The sequence below is a fragment of the Natrix helvetica genome, assembly GCF_964273705.1.
Source record: "Natrix helvetica genome assembly, chromosome: 1".
Lineage (NCBI taxonomy): Eukaryota > Metazoa > Chordata > Lepidosauria > Squamata > Natricidae > Natrix > Natrix helvetica.
In genome coordinates, this window is record NC_138548.1 from 247,600,584 (window position 1) to 247,622,271 (window position 21,688).

The window sequence follows — 21,688 nt, forward strand, 5'->3', positions numbered from 1 at the left end:
TTTTTTTCCTTCGCTAAACTGGGCTTGGGCATGGCCAGTGTGTGATGCATCTTTGGGCTGCACGTTTGACAGCCCTGGTCTAGAGGATTACAGAAACTGCCTGTTCCACAGGTGCAGAAAAGACTTAGTTCAATCTGAGTCATTTCAGAAACAGTATGGCCTGACTTGGTTTGCTTGAAAGTCAAGGGAAACACTTCCAGGACAGAGCTTTGCTTAGCCCAAGGGACTCTGGAGGCGCACATGGCTCTTTCATCCCTCTGCTGCAGCTTCCTGTCACCAGTTGGCACCACAATTTTGAGAGGAGCTTCTGGTTAGTGGAGGGGGGGGAGCAGGGCATGTCTGGAGACTCTATGGCAAGGGGTGGGTTTTCTGGTCAGCTCCACAATTTGTTAGGACAGGTAGAGAAAAAAGATGCTGCGCTAGGAGGAGACTCTATTTTCGGGAAGCAGGACTTCCGGTCGGCTCCAGAATTGAACAGGGGACTTCTGGTTAGGACCTTTGTGGCTCTTTGAGTGTTTAAGATTGCCAATCCCTGTCTTAGCCTATAACTGGAATAATATAGGTTCAGACCCATCTTTCATTTAGATCAATACAAATTATTCCATGCTTCCTCAGAATTTGGTGTTTGGCTGAATGATATACCACCTCCTCTATGCAAATGTATCTGCAATCACAGATCCACTATCTTATACATACACTTGTATTTAAAATTGTTTTAATGAAACCCTTGCATTGTGGTTAACCGCATGAATAAAGCATCATTATGGGCGATAGTTGATTAAAATGATGCTATATATAACTCTTAGAAATACCTTTGTCATATTTTTCCAGGTATATAAAGATGGATATTGTTACACAGAATTAGAAAAGACGGAAGACCTTTCCAGGCTGGAGTAAGTAAAACATGGGTAATTATTAACAGAACATCCCTTGCAGTGCCATTTTTCTGGCCTATCATTGATTTCCTCTCCAAAGTATTAAAGAAGCAGTTCTTAAAACACAGTAGAACGTTCTACATTCTGAAACTAGTCCATCCCTGGAAATGAATCATTATTTACTTCAAAGACTGATTGTGTTTCCACCTGACTCTAGTTTGGGGTTGGTAAATGCTAAGTATGTGAATATTAAAAATAACTACAATATTTCTGTTTCTTCTTATAGGGAGGTCTGTGAAAGCTCTGTGTTGTTGTGCCTGAAGAAGAGATTCCATCAAGATGTTATCTACGTATGTATGACCATTGTTTTTTTTAATATCTGTGATTGTTTATATGTTTGAAAGGTGGGGCATGGGAAGGGAACATGTTGTCTATGAAGATCCATAATCATTTTGAATAAACAATAGAAGAGAAGCAGCTGTCTTGTAGTAGCTCGCCAGAGGACCTTTTGTAGCTCTTCCTGATCTTCTAGGGATTGAACATAGGAGATCTTACATGCAAAGCCTATTCTCAGCAAGAGAAATGGAACTATTTGTTGACATGCCAGCTAAGCTGATGAACATAAATGCAATAAAGTCATATTCTGTTTCTTCCCAGACTTATGTTGGCCACATCTTGATCTGCATCAATCCATTCAAGGCCCTCAATCTTTATTCAGAAGATGTGATCATCCAGTACCAGAAAGGAATGCTGTCTAGACATGCCCCGTATGTCTGTATTTTTAATTCCTCTTTTATTTGGGGGTTTTGTTGGCATGCAGTAAGGCTGGATAGAACCTGTATAGCTGAATGTGGATGTATGGAGAAGTGTTCCCTTTGGGCTCTGGGAATTCATATTGTGGTTTTTTAAAACTTTTTTTGTTTTTATTACTGTTCTGGGAGCCAAATAGGGTTGTGGTGCACAAGATGGGTTGGCTATATAAGTTAAACCAGTGGTTCCCAATGTGGGGGCCCATGCCACACCGGGGGGGGGGGGGGATTTGATTTTTAATGGGGGCAATTTGAACCTTGTTTAAACCAAGTTAATGGCCTTTTAGACTTCCTCCACATGAGTAGAGTTCACTTTTTGAGTAAAGTAAGAATTATATGTTACAGGATTTTAGAGATGCTTAGGTGGGGCATGGCCAAAAAAAAGGTTGGGAACCACTGAATTAAACCCATAATTTATATCCTGTAAATGTATCATTCAATGAATATTAGTTAAAATTCTTATTGACCCTCACGATCTTAGAATAATTTCTTCTGACTAAAACCATCTTTGGAACTAAGCAAAACAGTGTATTTATCATCATTGAGCATGGTATTTTTCCTTGATGTTTTAACCATTTAATTTGGCGGGGAAATATGCCTCTATAGATAAAGAGTTGGAAATCAGAAATTCTTGCTGATCTCTGCAAATTACAGGTGGCCCTCAACTTACGACCAGAACTTAGCTCAATATTTCTGTTGTTAAGCAAGACAGTGGTGAGTTTTGCTCCATATTACGACCTTCCTTGCCATCGTTGTTAAGTTAGTGACATGATTTGTTAAGTGAATCTGGCTTCCCCAAAAGGTGATCATAGGATCCCTTGACACAGCAATCGTCATAAATATGAGTCAGCTGTCAAGCACCTGGATTTTGATCACGTGATCGTGGGGATGTTGCAAGAGTCATGTGAAAAATGGTGATAACTCACTTTTTTGAGTGCCATTTTAACTTTGAATGGTCAGTAAATGAACTGTTTACTATCAGTATTTTTATTGACTTTCTACCCAGGCCATTCTTAAGTAAGGTTGCCCTTGGTTCTAGAACCCTTTAATCCACTGGATTCAGTGGTTCTCAACCTTCCCAATGCCGTGACCCTTTAATACAGTTCCTCATGTTGTGGTGACCCCCAACCATAAAATTGATGTCTGGGTTCCTTAGACCATCGAAAATATGTGTTTTCCAATGGTCTTAGGTGACCCCTGTGAAAGGGTCGTTCGACCCCCAAAGGGGTCCCGACCCACAGGTTGAGAACCACTGCTTTAATCCATAGAATGCAGTGATGGAACTTTCACTCTCTATTGTATTTATTTAAAGTTCTCTTTTTTCCCCTTCTCATGGGGCTGAAGCAATAGAGAAATCTTTAGTTATGATTTACTATTGCAGTAAGGATGACATAATCATGTCATCCTGGACTTTGTAGCTAGTTGTTTTGCTGATGCCACCCCTTTCATATTAATGGACTTATGCAGGTTGTTAGATTATATTCTTCATTGATTTCCCATTGAGATGAATCAGATAGCACTTGTTACAGAGTCTGCAGCCTGAGGTCCTGGATTTGTGCTCCTTAGTTCTACCCTGATCATACCGAACAACAAGTAGCATTCAAGACAGAAGACTTTTGAATGAAAGAACTTCCAAATATTCTCACTAGACATAGTGAGATACAGTTCCAGTGGTGGGAGTCAAATGTTATGTGGGCATGGCTTGGTGGGCATGTCAGGGGAAGGATACTTAAAATCTCCATTCCCTCCCCACTCCAGGGGAAGGTTACTGCAAAATCCCCATTCCCTCCAGATCAGCTGGGACTCGGGTGGCAGAGAATAGATGGGGGCGGGGCCAGTCAGAGGTGGTATTTACCAGTTCTCCAAACTACTCAAAATTTCTGCTACTGGTTCTCCAAAACTGGTCAGAACCTGCTGAATACCATCTCTGTACAGTTCCCAGATTTTCTAATTTCTGTGTCCACAACATTTAGTACATGGGATTTGTTTTTTTTTTAAACGTGTCTCATTACTTTACAACTATGGTTCTTTGTACCTGGAACATCTTATTTTGATGTAGTTCAGTTTCACTTCCAAACTGTTAGGCATCAGATGTGTTAATAGCAGGCGAAAGTATATTCTGCTGAAGAAAAACTAAGAAGATATACGTTTCTCTGAGTTGTAGATATTACATCTTAGGGTGTGGATATGTCAAAGTTAAGAACATTGAACATCTAGTCAGAAAAAGTATCCCCCAAATAATATTACTAAGAATCCTTTTAGTAGATTTTTTTTAAAGCAGCGTGGCCCTATATATGCTCATCCAGAAAGAAGCTCCATTGTGTACTGAAGATTTCATCCAGGTAGCTCCATAGGGTTATCACCTTTGTGACTTTGGTTTGGGAACTGATTTTTAGTATGTTTCCCCTTTTAGTGTTCATTTCAGTATCTGCAGACTTTTTTCTTTTCTTTTAGTGAAGGCTAAGGTAGGAAGAATACCCGTGTAGGTATCATGTTTTATTTCTGAAACGAATAAAACGGAAGGGACATTGCAGAGCAGAGTTGGAAGTTTGGTGGGTATATTAAGAAAAATGTGTTTGTTTCTTTGTGGCTTTCCAGACATATCTTCGCTGTAACGGAAATGGCTTATGCCTTATCTCAGAGCTCAGAGAAAGAACAGTGTATTGTTATCAGGTAAAAGTAAAGGTACCTTTGTCAAGATAATGTCATAGGCTTCTCTTTTTTGATATTTCCTTGTTGTCTTGAATAAATGCAAATTAATCTAGAAGCACAATGTTGCCTATCCCCTTTACTTCCTGAATCTCAGTGATTTCTGTTTTCTTCCTCCAACTTTCTCTTTTCTTTAGGGCTTTGTAGTTTTGGCAACTAATCTGAGGGTGTTTGGGGTAGAGGGCCAGGGGATTAAGTCACCTGGCCTCACTAAACCAGTTGGTTGGCCCAAAAGGAAAGGCAGAAATGATCTGGCTTTGTGTTCTGCATCCTATCCAACTCCCCTTACCTACTTGCTGAGGGCTTTTAGTCAGAAGATCTACAAATGGTTGAAAGAAACAGAGTTGCCTTCTATGATATCATTTTATGGGGTAAACAATGAAAGCTGACATTTTTATAATGATGTTGACTTTGAAACAATACTGAGTTGACATCAGTAAAAAAAAAAAGTTTAAAAAGAACAATCCTTTAACTGTCCCCAACAAAATAACTTCAGGTGCAGGACTGGGTTCCATTTTTTTAAAATGAGGTTGGTTCTCGTGATCTTCTGGAGAAGCCTGGTGATGAAAATTGCAGGACTAAGCTTCCCCCTGGGCTCTCTCTGGACATGTGCCTTTTTCCCAGGACTTTCTTTCCAATCCCTCGTGGTTATCACAGAGGCACAGGGCCCCTGGGAAAAACAGTACAAGGGAAATGTTGGACAAGAGTTGCTGATACAGTTTATGATTAGCCGTTTAGTGATTCTTGTGACTGTGTTTACATTTCAATTTTGTCATATCTGAGACACACATTTTATCAAAATACGTATTTGGGGAATCTACTTCAAAAGGTGTTTGTATGAATAAAGGGCTGTTGTTCTTCTGATTGATTTAAGTCAGGCTGGAGCCATGAGTCCTAGACCACAAACCAAAGACCCCGTAGACGCATATTAAACAGGGTCGGAGGAACACAATATTCTAATTAGATTTTCCTAACATGATACTGAAGAGTACAACAGACCTAGGTGCATATACATTCATCAATTTTGCAGTATTACTTTAAAAGTACATGGACTATTTCTTTGGTAAAATTACCATAATTTATATTATACAGAAGGAATTTACAAAAAGAAGTTTCTCTTCAAATTATGCTAATTTATTGTGATGTATTTTGGTAACACATTAGAACAATAGATGCAATCACGCCACTTTGCTGGAAAGACTTATTATTTCAAGTCCCAATTATTCTGAAGCAGTTTATGGATTATTGTATTTTTATTAATTGTTTGATGTGCTTTTTGCTAGCTGGAATGATTTAAAACTGTTGATTTATTATTGTATCCCTTATGTGTATCTATCCGTGAATCTAGAGATCTCAATTAGGCAATGTGTTTTAATGAACAAAAATACAAATACATTAAATTAAACACTTTTCTATTACATCAAGATGGTCTGATGAAAATGCTGATCAAAATGTTTTTTAAAAAATGTTTTCTGCTGCAGTGGCCAGAGTGGCTCAGGGAAGAGTGAAGCTGCCAAAGCTGCCTTCTTATACTTGTCTAGGCTATACCGAAAGCAAGAATGCCACGGAGGAAAGCAAGTATGATGGTCGTATCATTATCATGATAGAACAATATGCAAGTAATGATAGAAGAAAATATTTATAGCTCAGGGTTGAACTGTGGGGTCCTTGGTGCTCTCCTTGGTGTTTTCTTGCAGACATTTCATTGCAAAGCTAAATAACATCATCAATGATAGAAGGGAGTAGGCTTGAACTGTGAGTATTGGTGGGAGTGTTCTTGATGGTTCATTGATTAGGCTGTCCTTTAATCTTAGCTAGTTTGTCTGAATTGGCAATGTCTTGATTGGGGTATTGTTTACCTCTTGATTGTTGGTCTAGTATTAATCTTGGTGTTAATCTTGGAAGCCTGGCTCTCAGACAAATCAACAGATAGGCAGATAGAGATAAACAACATCTACATACCATTCAAAAGAAACAATCAAAAATCTAGAAAGGAAACGAAACATCACTACCAATCAAAACCTAGATAAACAGAGATTAAGTGTTTTAGCATTGATGATGTTAATGAGTTCAGTAATGAAGCACCTGGAAGAAAATCACCAACCTCAGAAAGTCCACAATAGGCAAGTAACTGAGTCCCTGCTCATTGTTAGCTTACTTTTAACATTACTATGATCTGACCCAGTCACATGTGGTAAATCTCCAATTTATGCAAACTTAATTGATCATTTAGGGAGCCATCTGAAATTCCTGTGGGGTCTGCTAAGTATCTGTAAGCGACTGCAGATCTCTCTTTCTCTCTCTGCAGGTAGAAATGGAGATCTGTGAACCGAGAGAACAAAGTTAGCTGGGAATTGAGGTTCATTGCTTTGGTAGCTCAGCTACTCCTGTTGATTGGTCAATGCTGACAGTCAAATAGGACATTTTAGGGTATGCTTTGGGTTGATCCTGTAGGATCCTGAAACTTCTCATTCATTCTTTCTGTAAAATCTGATTGGTTTCAGTGAGAAAGAACAATTATAGTGGTGGGGGCAGGATGGACACAAAGTTGTTACAAAACCTAGAAGCACCCCTACTTATTGTGAAGCCAGCACATCTTTAGATATGACTGATTATCTCTGCATATCCTGTCCCTGGATGCTGGCCCATCTCAATAAGCGCATTTGTTCTGTTAATTAAAACTCATACAAGGGTTCCATTAATTTCCTTTTATTAAATTGCAGTCATCTTAAATAATAACAGCAGTATTTATCTTGCTCTTATAGCCATCCAGTGTGCTTCCCATCCTAGAAAGTTTTGGAAATGCAAAGACTATCCTGAATGACAACTCCAGCCGTCTGGGGAAATTCTTGCACTTCCACTTGAGACAGTGAGTAGAGAAAGACATTCAGCTGGGCCTATTCCTGCCTTAGGCTTTAGTGGCTCCAACTATCTCTCTGAAACATATGCTTATTAATTGTTTTAGTCAGTAATTAAATCAATTTATATTGGATCAATTTATTATAATCTAATAGCTTAATCAAGCTTCCATGATTGAGAAATCAGTCTGTTAGAAGCTGGGGCTACTATTCAAGCCCCTCTTTATTATGGGGAAGAATGAATTGCTGTTAATATCAGGATCTACACTTCAAAAGGGGATGCAGTGACTCAGTGGCTAGGACGCTGAGCTTGTTAATCAGAAAGGTCAGAAGTTCAGCAGTTCGAAAGCATGTAAAAATGCAAGTAGAAAAAATAGGGTCCACTTTGGTGGGAAGGTAACAGCGTTCTATACGCCTTTGGCATTTAGTCATGCCGGCCACATGACCACAGAGATGTCTTCGGACAGCGGAGGCTCTTCGGCTTTGAAACAGAGATGAGCACTGCCCCCTAGAGTCGGGAACGACTAGCACATATGTGTGAGGGCAACCTTTATCTTTACCTTACACTTCAAAGGGTCGCAGAGTTGAGCCATCTTTAGTTTGTTATGATTTTCTGAATAAAGATAGTTGGTTTAGTTCATATAGCAAGTTAAGCCAAAATCATTTAGCACAGTGTGCAAAACCAATCTGTTTATTGACACGTAATTGATAAAAATCTAATTACACCATAGAAAGGACTTAATTTTCCCTCTCACCACTGGATGTCAGAATCACTAAGACTTGTTGTGAACTATCAAGATATACAATAATATTTTGATAGATCTAATCACCAGGTATTCTCTCTGGAAAGTTGATTGATGCTGAATTCATTGGCTGAGATCACACATAATGCTAAATCACAATGTTTTATTTAACTACTGTTATGTGTAAACCAGAGAAGGAGGGTCTAATGTCTTTCTGTTCTGAGTTTCCATGATTGATTTTAGAAATAAATTTAAATATTGTAGCAAAGACCTCCCATAATGAGTCTCAGACTTTTGCTGGGTCTTACTTCCTCTTCTTGATTTCAAGTACAATATCTATAGTCAGGATGAGAAGTAAAATGACTCCAGGATCCCATCTGAGTTGGTCATTGAGATCAAACTTTTATTCTTTCAAGCTTCACATTATGGAGAGGGAGGAGTTCCCTGATGATAGGCGCAAATACAAGCCCGAAAGTTTGGAAGAATAAATCTTTGGTCCCAGTAGCCAACTTAGATCATATCTGCAACATTTTACCTTCATTCACGTAAAATGACTCATTTTATAATAATATTTTTCCTTATAGTGGTTTCATTGTGGGTACATCGATTTCTCAGTACCTTTTGGAAAACTCTAGAGTTGTTTTTCAGGTAAGCCTCAATCATCCATATGTATCAGACGAAAGATGGTTATGCATATGCATTGTGTAATTAACTACCAAGGAGGAATCCTAATTGGGTGATAAATCCATGCAGTATTCAACAGAACTGAATGTTTGGTAATAGTAATAATAGTAATAATAGTAATAATAGTAATAATAGTAATAATAGTAATAATAGTAATAATAGTAATAATAGTAATAATAGTAATAATAGTAATAATAGTAATAATAGTAATAATAGTAATAATAGTAATAATAGTAATAATAGTAATAATAGTAATAATAGTAATAATAGTAATAATAGTAATAATAGTAATAATAGTAATAATAGTAATAATAGTAATAATAGTAATAGGTTTAAGGTTTAAGGTTTATTTAATTTATAGACCGCCCCCTCTCCCCGTAGGGACTTGGGGCGGTGTACAGACCGTTCATGATCAAAACAACAGAAAATAACATAAGACATAGAACAAAAACAACAATTACTAATAATAGTAATAATGGTAATAATGGTAATAATGGTAATAATGGTAATAATGGTAATAATGGTAATAACAACAACAACAACAACTGGGTGCTATTCCAAAAGCACTGGAATTACATTTAAAACAGTTAAAACTTGACAAAATCACCATCAGTCAAATGCAAAAAGCTGCACTACATCAACAAAATGCAGCTTCCTGCAATACTACCTGCAGAACTGCAAAAAACTGCACTACTCAGAACATCTTATATTTTAAGAAGGTACTTGGTTGATACCTAGGACGCTGGCAGCAAACCATATCAACCTTTAGCACCAGTCACTGGTATTTGTAATGCATTTTTGAATGTTCAGGTGGCTGAGTTTCATGTTTAGTGAATAAAGTATATAATAATCGTGTAATATATTCACCTTCTCATCACCAGATAAAAGGCCTTGTGGAGTTCTTTTGCATTTTTTCCTTCTTTTTCCTTCTTCTTATTTTGGTGGCAACAGAAAAAAGAAAACAAGGAAGGGTTATGTGGAATTATCTAGAATTCCTGTGAAATCCTGTGAATAGGAGAGATTTATTTTCTACTACCAGCTCTGAGGAGACTCAGTTCATTGGGTCCTGATCAGTACCTCATCTTCATAGAGATGCTTTTAAATTGCACAAAGTCTTGGCAGTGTTCTCTAAGAGATTCTCCCCCTAGTCTGGCACCTTCCACATGTATTGGGCAATTCCTAACCCATCTGGTGAGTAGCAGGCTGAGGGTAGGTTGCTGTGAAGCCTCCTTATTTTCCTTATTTTCCTTTTTAAGGGGTGTGGTGAGAGGAGTTTTCATATATTTTATGAGCTATTGGCTGGCCTGCCAATAGAACAGAAAGAAGAACTGTATTTGCAAGAGCCGGAGACTTACTTTTATCTCAACCAGGCAAGTAAACAGATGACTTCAGAGATGTGATTCAGTCATAACAGGATTTGTCCTTGCATTACATCGAGAATGGAAGAAATGAGCCCCTGAGCTTATTTTTTAATGGCCTTCAAAGCCCTTTTGATTGCACTGCTAAATTTTCTTATCACTGTGAGGAACGGAATATAATAAAACAGTGGAAAATAGTATATGAGTGGGTGTCTTCCTGCCTATATATGTATACTTGTGTTTGTGTGAATATATATACACATAAGACACAAATACACATAATCATCCACATCCACATTTGTACCCTATGACTATCATTAAGTGCTGTACCTTATGATTCTTGATGAATGTATCTTGTCTTTTTATGTGCACGGAGAGCATATGCACCAAAGACAAATTCCTTGTGTGTCCAATACACTTGGCCAATAAAGAATTCTATTCTATTCTATCCCATAAAAACAGAAAATCCCATAAAAACATTACAAGTGATCCTTAACTTATGGCGACCGTTGGGACCAGAACCTCTGTTGATAAGCGAAGAGGTCATTACATGAGTTGTGCCTGATTTTATTACCTATTTTGCTGTGATTTTTAAACAAATGGCCATGTTTGTTAAGTCATTAATTAAATCTGGCTTGACTTTGCATGTCAGAAACTTGCTGGGAAAATCACAAATGGTGATCAGGTGATCCCGGAATGCTGCAGTCCTGATAAATGCATGCCTGTTGCCAAGCAGCTAAATTTTGATCATGTGACCATGAAGATACTGTGACAGCTGAAAATGCGAGGACCAGTCATTGGTCACCTTTTTCAGCATTGTTGTAATTTTTAATGGTCATATTTGAAAGGTCATAAATTGAGGATTATCTGTCCAATTTTGAAGTTTATTGCATATTGAAAGCAATACAATAAACACATAGGAGTCAGTCATGGTAAGAGGAGCATTTAAATACTGAAGATTTTTCTAAAATAAAAATGAGTAAGACAATAACCACTCTCAGTTGTGATGAATTCTTAGTACTTCTATCAGACTATAGTTTTTAAGAACAGAGAGGTTCATATCACATTTCCACCCACCCCCCTCCTGTTTTTGACAAAGTCTGATAAAGTCTGAGGATCATCTCTTACCACCAGATCCGATGGCAATTATATAAATCGAGATTTCTAATTCTAACTGACTTCAGTCTAATCAATCATTTTTCTTCTGTCTGGGATGAAGGTGCTCCAATGAATGGTGCACCTTCCAAGTGTCCGTTGGCCGAAGACAAAAAAACAGAATCAGGATGTTCCAAGTAACATCCCAACACAGGATATTTGGAATACGGTATTTCCTGTCTGACACAGGAAATATCATAAAGATATTCATGCTTCAAGTTAATAATTAACAAGACATTTGGTTGACTCTTTCAGGGTAGAACATGCAAGGTTTCAAGGAAACGTGATGATCAAGATTTTCTGGTCTTGATTAAAGCTCTCCAGATAATTGGCCTTTCTGAAGATCAGCTGACTTCCATCTGGGCAGTCCTTGCCGGAATCCTGCAATTAGGAAATATCTGCTTTACTTCTTTTGAGGTTTGTTACCTTCTTGTTAATTTCAGGCAGTCTTCATGGTGGTGCCCGAGTGTAATGTCCCATCCATTCCAGTGGTGGGATTCAATTTTTTTTACTACCGGTTCTGTGGGTGTGGCTTTGTGGGCGTGGCTTTGTGGGCGTGGCAGGGGAAGGATACAGCTGGGAGGCAGCGGGGGTGGGGCCAGCCTATTTGCCGGTTCTCCAAACTACTCAAAATTTCCACTACCAATTCTCCAGAACCTGTCAGAACTGGGTGAATACTACCTCTGATCCATTCCCTGCACTGGGCCACCTTTTTTTTTCTTTTAGAAGGAGATGCATGAACGGCTATTCATATTAGACTAATAAGATGTGCTATCCTTGGACTAGTTTATGTATTTATTTACAGCATTTGTGAACTACCTCTTATGAGCCCTGAATGATGTACAACAAAGCAAGAAATATCAAACATAAGATAATAAAATATGTTCATATAATTGCATAGTCAACATTGCTATTACACCAATGATATGGTGCAATTGCAATACATTTTGGCATGATGTACATATAGACATACACTCTTACTTATGATATCCTTATCTGAAGCTGAACACACTTACAATTGAAGAGATGTTGTGGTGATGTTGCGAAGATGGTGGCCAAGGCAGATGATAGCAGATTTTAGAAGAAGCTCTCCTTTTCTACCACCTCTTACGGTATTAGGCAACACAGTATTAACAGTAGAAACCTTCATGTTTCTAGGTTCTATTATCTGCAAGGACTTGAAATGGAGACCTAACATTAGAATCATCATTAAAAAGGCACAACGAAGAATGTGCTTCCTGTGTCAACTCAGAAAGCTCAGATTGCCCAAGGATCTGCCAACATAGTTCTACATTCATTCAATATACATTCTCATTGTATATTGAGTCTGCCATTTGTACCTCAGTAATTGTCTGGTTTGGCACAGCAACCAAACAGGACAGGTACAGACTTCAGTGAATAGTTAGGACTGCAGACCAGCCTGCCTTTCACTGAGGATCTCCATGAACCCCAGAAAGTGGGCTGAGAAAATATCCACAGATCCCTCACATTCTGGACATCAACTGTTTCAACTTTTCCCCTCAGGACACCACTATAGAGCATTGCATACCATAACAACTAGACATAGTTTTTTCCCCTGTGCCAACATTTCGTTGAACACTTACCGGTAATTCCCACCGCATTCTCTCATCTCTCATCTATTATTTTTTTAAGTTTTTTATTTATTTTTGTTACATAATAAAACCTCTTTTATGAACAGAGTGTTGTCCGAATTCCCCCTTTAACGTTCCCACCAAAAAACATAATTCATTTTACATCATATTTCTATTGTTTCCAATTTTAGGCGTATTACTTCTCATATTTTCCAATTTCTAGTTTTTAACATGTACAAACAGTATAGTTTTTCTTTCTCTTTAAAAATAAATAATTTATCATTTCTTTTCCATCTATTTTCCCTTAACAATATGAATCTTCAAATTTCAAATTTCAAGTTTTATATAATCAACATAACATAATTATTTAACAGCTTTAAGTTTCTTAATATAATTCTTAATTCCCACACATTCTAATTTAAAACCTTATTTATAATACTTCTTTCTGCTGAGTCATATCATTCTACTTATTCTCCTATTTCTAAATTTTCTTTTCACCTTTTCTACTTTTTATGTGTGTCATATCTTTTCTTCTGTATTTTCCCTCTCACTTTTCGATAGATTTTTTGAGTATCTTTCCCCCAAATTTCTCTTTCCCATCTCTACTTACAGTATTTCTCTCTTTATTTTTGGCTAATTCTTGTTTTGGATGCCCATTGAATTTTATTTTCCATTTCTACCTGGTTAATTTCTTGTTGATTTACATTGCTTGTCTGTTCCTCTCCTGTCTCCACTTTCAACAATTTTTCTGGTTCCTTTTCTACCTCTTTGTTATCTTTTAATGTTGCCCGTGTACTTTTAAACATTTCCAACAACTCCTTAAACATCCCACCCTCCATGATCAAAATTAATACACTTTTAATATTTTTACATTTTATCACAATTAATTTAATCCTTCTTCTTAGTTCTTTCGTTTGACATCAGGTCCCAAGATAAGCCAATCCTTTTCCCACCTGCAAAAGTTCTGTATTTTCTTCCTGTGTAGACAAAGTAAAGTCAAGTAAAAAGATGAACCACACACTTCTTCTATTTCTTTGTTTCAAGATGGTATTATGTCTCCTCTCTCCAGTAGGTGGCTTTTATTGTTTCTTTATGTAATCAAATTACTAATTTGTAAAATCTGGTCAGTAGTCGAACCCAAAGTTCAAAATCCATATTCCAATTGTCCTGCTCTTCCCCTCTTCTTTTTCTCTTTAACTTTAAATCTTTCCAATTCCAAATTTATTAACAAAGTTCTTCTTGGTCTCAGTACTCTCTCACCGATAGCTTTCCCCTCCTTTCTTTCCGCCTTCCGTGTTCCGAGTGATATTTAGAACATTTTTAAGCTTCAAATTTGTTTCTCTTACTCTCACATCGGCCAATCTTCCTCCGAATCAAACACTCTGTCCACTTCTCTGCACCTACACAAATCTTGTTCCAGATGCTCTGGCTCCAGAGCAATCATACAAAGATGGCTGCCACCCCTCCACCGCCGATCTCCAGAGAGTTTTGAATCAGACCTGCTGGGGAGCGTGCCTCGTTCCCTGCAAGTGTCCGGAATACCTCTCCTTGTGCCCTGTCCCTTCAGGATGATTCCGGTCCACAAAGGACCTGTCGACGGTGGCTTGCTGGCTGGGTTTTCATGTAGTTGGGCAGAGCTCGCTATTTCCCCAGCCATTCTCACTGCGACACTTCAAAGTCCCATCTATCATCTTTTCTCATCTCCTCATCTTTCCTACTATCTTCCCCTATTGGTTTTCTAATGTTTAGAATTGTTTGTACCTTAATATTAATTAATGTAATTATGATTTATGACCTATGACTTATTACTTGCTGTTTATATGTACACCATGCAGTTATAAACTGGAGACAAAATCCCTGTGTGTCGAATCACACTTGACCAATAAAGAATTCTGTTCTGTTCTGTTCTGTTAGATTTGATTTGATTTGATTCTCTCTTGCATGTGCACACACACGCATAAACACGTTCTTTTGTTACTTAGAAAGAATCCTTTGAGTTTGTGGTCATCCCCAGTGAAACCGAAATCCAGATCGTTGCCAAATTGCTGCATGTTTCAGCAGAGCTTCTTCAGAGAGCCATCACTCATCGAGTCACTGTGAGTATCATTCCCCCTCTTAGCCATGTCTCACTACTTTGCACTGGACTCTCTGTAGAGCCACGTTTCTCAACTTTGGCAAATTTAAGATGTGTGACCTTCAACAGCCCTGAGTCTTTTGGGAGAAGGGCGGCATATAAATCCAATAAACAAACAAACAAACAAACAAACAAACAAACAAACAGGACTTCAATTTAAAATGTGTGGCCTTCAACTCCCAGCATTCCCTTGCTGGCTGGGGATTCTGGGAGTTGACGGCCACGCACCTTAAAATTCTGAGGTTGAGAAACACTGCTGTAGAGGATTGAGTGAATGGTGCTGATTGTATTCTTGCTGGACTTAACGCAGTCGGCTTTTTGCTACTTGTGGCCAGTTAGAAAATGGTGAATTGCCAGATCTTGCAAGAGGATAGTGGGCTATCGATAGCCAGAGAATTGGGTGGCTTTTACGTGGTGGTCCTTGAAAGAGACTGACCAGTATAGGAACACACCCCTGGATTACGTGTGTGTATATGTGCACGTGCACATACATGTGCATATTTATATGTAAGTGTACATGTACAATTTCCCAAAGCCATTCTCTTTCTTGTGATTTAACTGGCTGTGTTTTATAACATTATTAAATTCCTCAGTGACAACAAAAAACAGTAAAATTATTTTATTGTGCTAACAGTAATAAAATGTATTTGCTGAAGTTAGTGGTGCATAGTTCAGTTTCAGACACTAAAGAAAAAAAGAAAAAGCATATAAAAGTCTTTGTGGCATTGTATATACAGAAGAAATTTAAAATTTCAGTGCAGGAATTATGAAAATTCCAGAGGATTAAAGATCCCAGTATGTGTATTTGTCTTGTGGCTCAAGAGCAGGGATGGGCACCTATGGCCCCTTTGCGTCCTGGGGACATCAACTCCCAGAATTTCTGAGCCATGCTGGCTAAGGAATTCTGGAAGTTGAAGTCCACAGGTCATAAGGGCCCATAGTTGCCCATCCCTGCTTAAGAGGAATGAAATCTCCCTATTTTTTGTCCCAATATCTGTGGATTCTGATTCAAGTAGGGGAGTTTCCCTGTATAATTGAGGAAGCACATGGGACTTTGCATTCCTAAAAAAGTTGGATTTCCAGAGAGTGTCCATTTAATGTTTTGCTTATCATTCTGCTTTTGATGGTCAAAGCTGTTGTCAACAATGAGTCTAAATTATCACACTAAATGGATGCTCCAGGTTATATGCAGAAAAGAGAATAGTTTTAGTACAACTGCCCAAAGTCATTTGCTTCAGTTTGCCAGTGGCAGAACTACAAGGGTGTAAGTACTGAACTCAGAATGAATTCTTATTTGTTAAGAAGAGGACATATGTAGCACAGGGGCAATATCCTGTGTCTGTTTTGAAGTCTCCCTCACCATTGTGGAAAAAGAACTCTCTGGTAAGAATAGGTGACTCATAGACATTACAGATAAGCCTTTTTGCAAAAGAGCTTTGCATAAGTTTAGACGTTTTATAAATCCTTCATTTAATTTGAAAGGGAGGTGAGGTTTTGGTGAAGGAGAAGGAAAGCTGTGCCATTTTGGGGGGTTATTAAACCATTGTCTCCAATTACATCTGAAATATAATATAACTGGAGATCAGTATTTCTCTGAATTTGGCCAAGGGGCTGAAGAACATAGAGGAAGTTATTGAATAGTCTTTATGGGCATTTTGCAATTCAGAAATATAGAATATATACTTGGCTTGCAGAATCCTTTTTTCACATCTCATGAGTTCTCAGAAGGTTATCAGGGCACTGCTGAATGATTGGTTGATTTTTATCCTGTAGGTTATTTTTATGACTACGTTGCTTTGGTGATATTGTATTCCTTTGTAAACAAAACTCTTTTTAACTATATCAATTTCTCAGGTAGAGCTTGCATTTTATTGCATGCCTTAATTGCATTATTTCTTTCTCTACCAGGAAGGACAGCTTCAATGCTGCTTTTGATAGTTTTAATATTCCAATATAATATTGGGTTGGATGTTGTAGGTTAAGGGAGTAGACTTCATTTCTTAACTAAATGTATTAATTTCAGTGGGAATCCTGGTCAGTTAACTTGGTCTGGATCCAATCCTGCAATTTGCTTTTAATTTTCAATGTGCTATAAAAAGACAATACATGTTAATAAGTATTGAATTCAGATAGATAGATAGATAGATAGATAGATAGATAGATAGATAGATAGATAGATAGATAGATAGATAGATAGATAGATAAGAGGGAGGGAGGGAGGGAGGGGGAGAGAGAGAGAGATGATAAGACAGATAATTATATCGTACTGTAATGAACAGTGCTAATCTGGAAAACTTTTGTGTATCAAGATATTTGTAATAATGTGCAGTTTTTTATTTCCAAAACCAGATGATCAAAGGAATGCACCTTTTAAATTAATACCTTTTAAGAAGAAAGATGTGAACATACTTTGATGAATAATGAAACTTAATTTTTTTCTGTCACCATAAAATATTTCTTACTGGACAACAGCTTGACAATTACTAATAGCTGCTGAACTGTAGAATCAATTATTCTGAGAGGCGGTAGATAGGTTCTCCTTTATTGGAGGTCTTTGAGCACAACTTAGGCAGCCATCCATCAAGGATACCTTAATCTAGAATCCTGGACTGATCAGGGAATTGAAGCCTCTGGCTTAAACGACTCCCTCACTTCAACCCTATGAATTCTACTATGTGATAAATCATATCAAATTCATTTCCCCCCCTAGGAAACGCATTATGACCAGATACTTAATCCATTGTCAGTAGAAAGTGCTATAGATGCCAGGTAAGATTCTTTTTCTTTCTCTGACACCCTAAAAAATTCATCCATGTACTAATCCTTGCCTCGTTTTCCTCCCTTCTCCCCCTCTCCTCCTTATTCAGGGATTCTATAGCCAAAATTCTGTACTCTCAACTGTTTGATTGGCTGCTGATGAAAATCAATGAGTGGCTGGCTCCCTTGGACATCGACAGCACTGTTGGCATTGTTGACATGCATGGATTTGAGGTCACTTTCTATATACAACATACGCTTTTGATGGGGTGGGGGGGGTCTGCCCTCTGCTTGGATGGATGGAAATGTTGATGAAGACCTGCCTGAGGCACCTTGCTCAGTGGAGGTTTTTAAAAACAAGGCCAGACATACTGTACATAATGAAGAGGATCAGGTGGAAGCATCTTAACCCTGCAATTGCACTCGGGCTCTTGGCAGTGATGGAATTCGAATGCAGTAGTGAGTTGACTACTAGCTACTTTGCATATCAGGGCATGTATGGACTTGCTACCATTCCTTAGTTCATGATTTTAAGTGGGGGAAAATTCCCCGAGGTGTTGTGGCTCCTCCTTATCTCCAAGAAAGAAAGTTGAAATGCAAAGGAACAATTCTCTCCATCCCTTTCATGACTCCAATATCTCAATAAGGAGATGACCCCTAGCTTCGCTGTGGAGGAGGAAAGTCTGGGTATAAAATTGTGTGGTTGTGAAGGAACAATCACAAATTTCAATTCTCAGCATTTGAAGTCTGTCCAGCTTGCAGTATATGCTAAAGCCAGCAGGGCCCAATTGCAAAGATGCTTAATTCAAGACTACATGGTCTTATACATGGACCCTCTCCAAAAAGTTGGGAGTGTATTATTTTATCAATTCATAAGTTTTAATGTTGACAAGGGAAAACTCCTTAAACATAATAGATGACTGGAGAGTAATATTAAGGTAAAGGTAAAGATTTCACTCGCACATATGTGCTAGTTGTTCCTGACTCTAGGGGGCAGTGGTCTTCTCTGTTTCAAAGCCAGTGCTGTCCAAAGACGTCTCCGTGGTCATGTGGCCAGCATGATTGAATGTCAAAGGCACATGGAACATTGTTACCTTCCCACCAAAGATGGTCCTTCTTTATCTACTTATATTTTTACATGCTCTCAAACTGCTAGGTTGGGAGAAGCTGGGACGAGTCACTCCGTTACGCGGCACTAGGGATTCGAACCGCCGAACTGCCGACCTTTCTGATCGACAAGCTCAGCGTCTTAGCCACTGAGCCACCGTGTCCCTTTAGAGTAATATTACATGTATTTAATTTCAAATAAAGGTAAATGACATGAAGTCAACTTCAGCTTTTGTCCTATCCCTACACATCATTTGGGGAGTGACCCTAGTACACTGATTACTAAGTGCATAGTACTTTGTATGCAAGCTTGTGAATTAGAAATGAAAGAAGTTTGGATTCCTTCTTTCCTTCCTTCCTTCTCTCCCTTTCTCCCTCCCTTTCTCTCCCCCCCCACCTCTCTCTCTCTCTCTCTCTCTCTCTCTCTCTCTCTCTCTCTCTCTCTCTCTCTCTCTCTCTCTCTCTTTCTTTTGTTATTTCTTGCTTTCTCTGCAGAATCTTGGGGTGAACAGCCTGGAACAGCTATGCATTAATTTTGCCAGTGAACGTCTTCAGCACTTCTTCCATCAGATAGTTGTCACCCAAGAGGAGGTAAGAGACACAATTAGGAATATGTGGATGCACAATTGTATAAAAACACAATGGAACATGTCAGCTTCTACAGAGGCAGTTTGGTGTAGTTGATCCCACCCTGTGCAAAGAGAAGTGTGGTATAAGGTTAAGGTCTTCAATTAAGAGTGGGGAGATTTATGCCCTATCCTGAGCCATGAAAGTTCATTGGATGAGGTTGTCAGCCTAATCTGTTCTTCAGGACTCCTGGGAGGAAGAAGCTGGAGAGAATCCAGTGTATGTTACCTGGAGGTCCTGGAGAGTAGGCAAGATGCAAATCTAGCATATAAATGTATAAAATAGATATGGCTCTCATTTGCATTCTTTCATGCTACCCACCATGGGCAATTGTCAGCAAAATCACCTATCTGGGTCTTGTTTTACATTTTTTAAATTTTGCAACACTTATGTTTTGGGCTTGCACTGGGGAACATCAGAACACTAAGACTTTATTTAGAATTTTGATATTTTGCATATATACTGACTACTAGGAGGAGTATACCCAAGAAAATCTCCTCTGGAGTCCTGTGTCCAAGAGGCCTTCTGATTTATGCCTGGATCTCGTAGCTGCAAAGCCCCATGGGATCTTGCATATCCTGGATGAGCAAACACTCCTGTCACAGGTCAGAACTTTATTAGGGTTCGTATTCCTCCTTGCCTTTGAAATGCGGAAGACTTCTGTGAGCAAAATGAGCTTTCTGTTTTGCTGTGTACCCCGTCTCTGATTTGAGATCCAGGCAGCCAGGTGACAAGTTCTGGGAAACTCTGGAATCTTTGACACTCGTTCATTTGCCTTAATCCCAACGAAGGCATTACAATGCCCATTTTGCAGTTTTTAAAATGAAATTATGCCTGATTTTGTTACTATGAGAACATGTCATAGCCATATTTGATCAACAAAATATGGGCATAATGAAGCCACTATGCACAAATAACATCTGGGAACCTTCATTGTTTTCTCCCATAGTTACATCTCATGGATAAATGGCATCTGTCTATAATAATTAATAGTCAATCTCATAGTAAACTTTTCATATTCCCAGATTTAATAAAGTTAACACGCAAATCCCAATGGCAAATTGTTTTCTGATAGAAACCTGATGTTAAATAAAATTAAACAGAACTACATTTCCCTAAGCATCTGGATTATTTTGAAGTCAACTAAGAAAAGTACTATCAGCTAGAGACTGCCACCTCCTTTATAGCATACCTGGCCCTTGCTTATTTTCTATTAGTTAAATAAATAGGTAGGAGGGCTACCTAAGTTGGATTCTACTGTAGAACAAGATATCTTTATTTTGCAAAGATATAGTAACAGATATTATAATATAAACAGAGGAGTAAGAAATAATGACTCTCATACACATACACACACACAGAGAGAGAAATATTACAACACTGAGTTGCATTTGTGGGTGTGTCTCTGTAAAGCTTCCAAAATCCTTCCAATGGATAGCATGGATGTCACTGCTGACTCTAATGTTTTATGCCTCTTCTTCAGGCTACAGATCACACCTTCCTACAGAAGTGCCATTACCACCATGCCAACAACCGTGGGTATGTCAAACCAAATCTGCCTTTGCCCATCTTCACTGTACAACATTACGCAGGACCAATTACTTACCAGGTACATTGAGAAGCTTCAAATTCAAGCATTCTTGATTTCGTGTGTCTGAATGTAAGCTGGGGGATGACAGAATTTTAATTGGGATGAAAATAAAGTTGATTTCATCAACAAAGTGAGGTAGATCGTCTAAGGCAAGACATTTTAGTTGCAGCATTCCTAGCTGTTAGTTTTCAATAAATAACTTAAGAAAAAGAATCTGCTTGTGGCATCTTTGTCATGCTGGCTTGGTTGTCCAACTGCAACATATAATTCTAATGTTAGCTCAGAAGTGTGATATTTCTTTTTAAAGTCCTTTCTGAATGTTCTCATTACATATTATGACCATGGTTTTAAATGGTTCTCTCCAAAAACGAAAGTTTTTTTTTTAAAAAAAAAGGCAAACTAAAAATAGAAGCAGTATTTTAATTTTCAAAACAATACAGGCAAAATAGTAAGCCAGAATTGCTGGGAATTTATGTTGTTGTTTTTTATCATGAGCAAGTATTTATAGAGTGTTCAATCTTATTTGTTAAAGACAGCATTATAACTGTCAAGAACTTATTAAAGTTGGAAAGTTGAGTGAATATGTTTGAATCCATACTCTTGTCTTTCTTTCCTTAGTTAGAATTTGAAATCAGGTTGAATGTTTAATTTTGGTTTGGTAGGAGAAAACAATCAGGGTCTGAATTTAG

The 21,688-nt window shown here is 38.2% G+C and overlaps 1 protein-coding gene across 1 annotated transcript in view; it reads left to right on the top strand.

The window, feature by feature from the left end:
* Positions 1-1,558: 1,558 nt before the first annotated feature.
* The window catches only part of MYO15B (myosin XVB), a gene marked incomplete at its 3' end in the record, with an annotated part of 106,731 nt that continues 86,601 nt past the window's right edge, over positions 1,559-21,688 (top strand). The window contains exons 1-13 of the mRNA XM_081963086.1: positions 1,559-1,642; positions 4,283-4,357; positions 5,875-5,971; positions 7,159-7,262; positions 8,579-8,642; positions 9,935-10,048; positions 11,447-11,608; positions 14,766-14,879; positions 17,628-17,686; positions 17,785-17,908; positions 19,277-19,372; positions 19,882-20,013; positions 20,892-21,017. Coding sequence (XP_081819212.1) covers positions 1,623-1,642; positions 4,283-4,357; positions 5,875-5,971; positions 7,159-7,262; positions 8,579-8,642; positions 9,935-10,048; positions 11,447-11,608; positions 14,766-14,879; positions 17,628-17,686; positions 17,785-17,908; positions 19,277-19,372; positions 19,882-20,013; positions 20,892-21,017 — 1,287 coding nt within the window. The 5' untranslated portion in view covers positions 1,559-1,622. The remainder of the gene's footprint in view (positions 1,643-4,282; positions 4,358-5,874; positions 5,972-7,158; positions 7,263-8,578; positions 8,643-9,934; positions 10,049-11,446; positions 11,609-14,765; positions 14,880-17,627; positions 17,687-17,784; positions 17,909-19,276; positions 19,373-19,881; positions 20,014-20,891; positions 21,018-21,688) is intronic.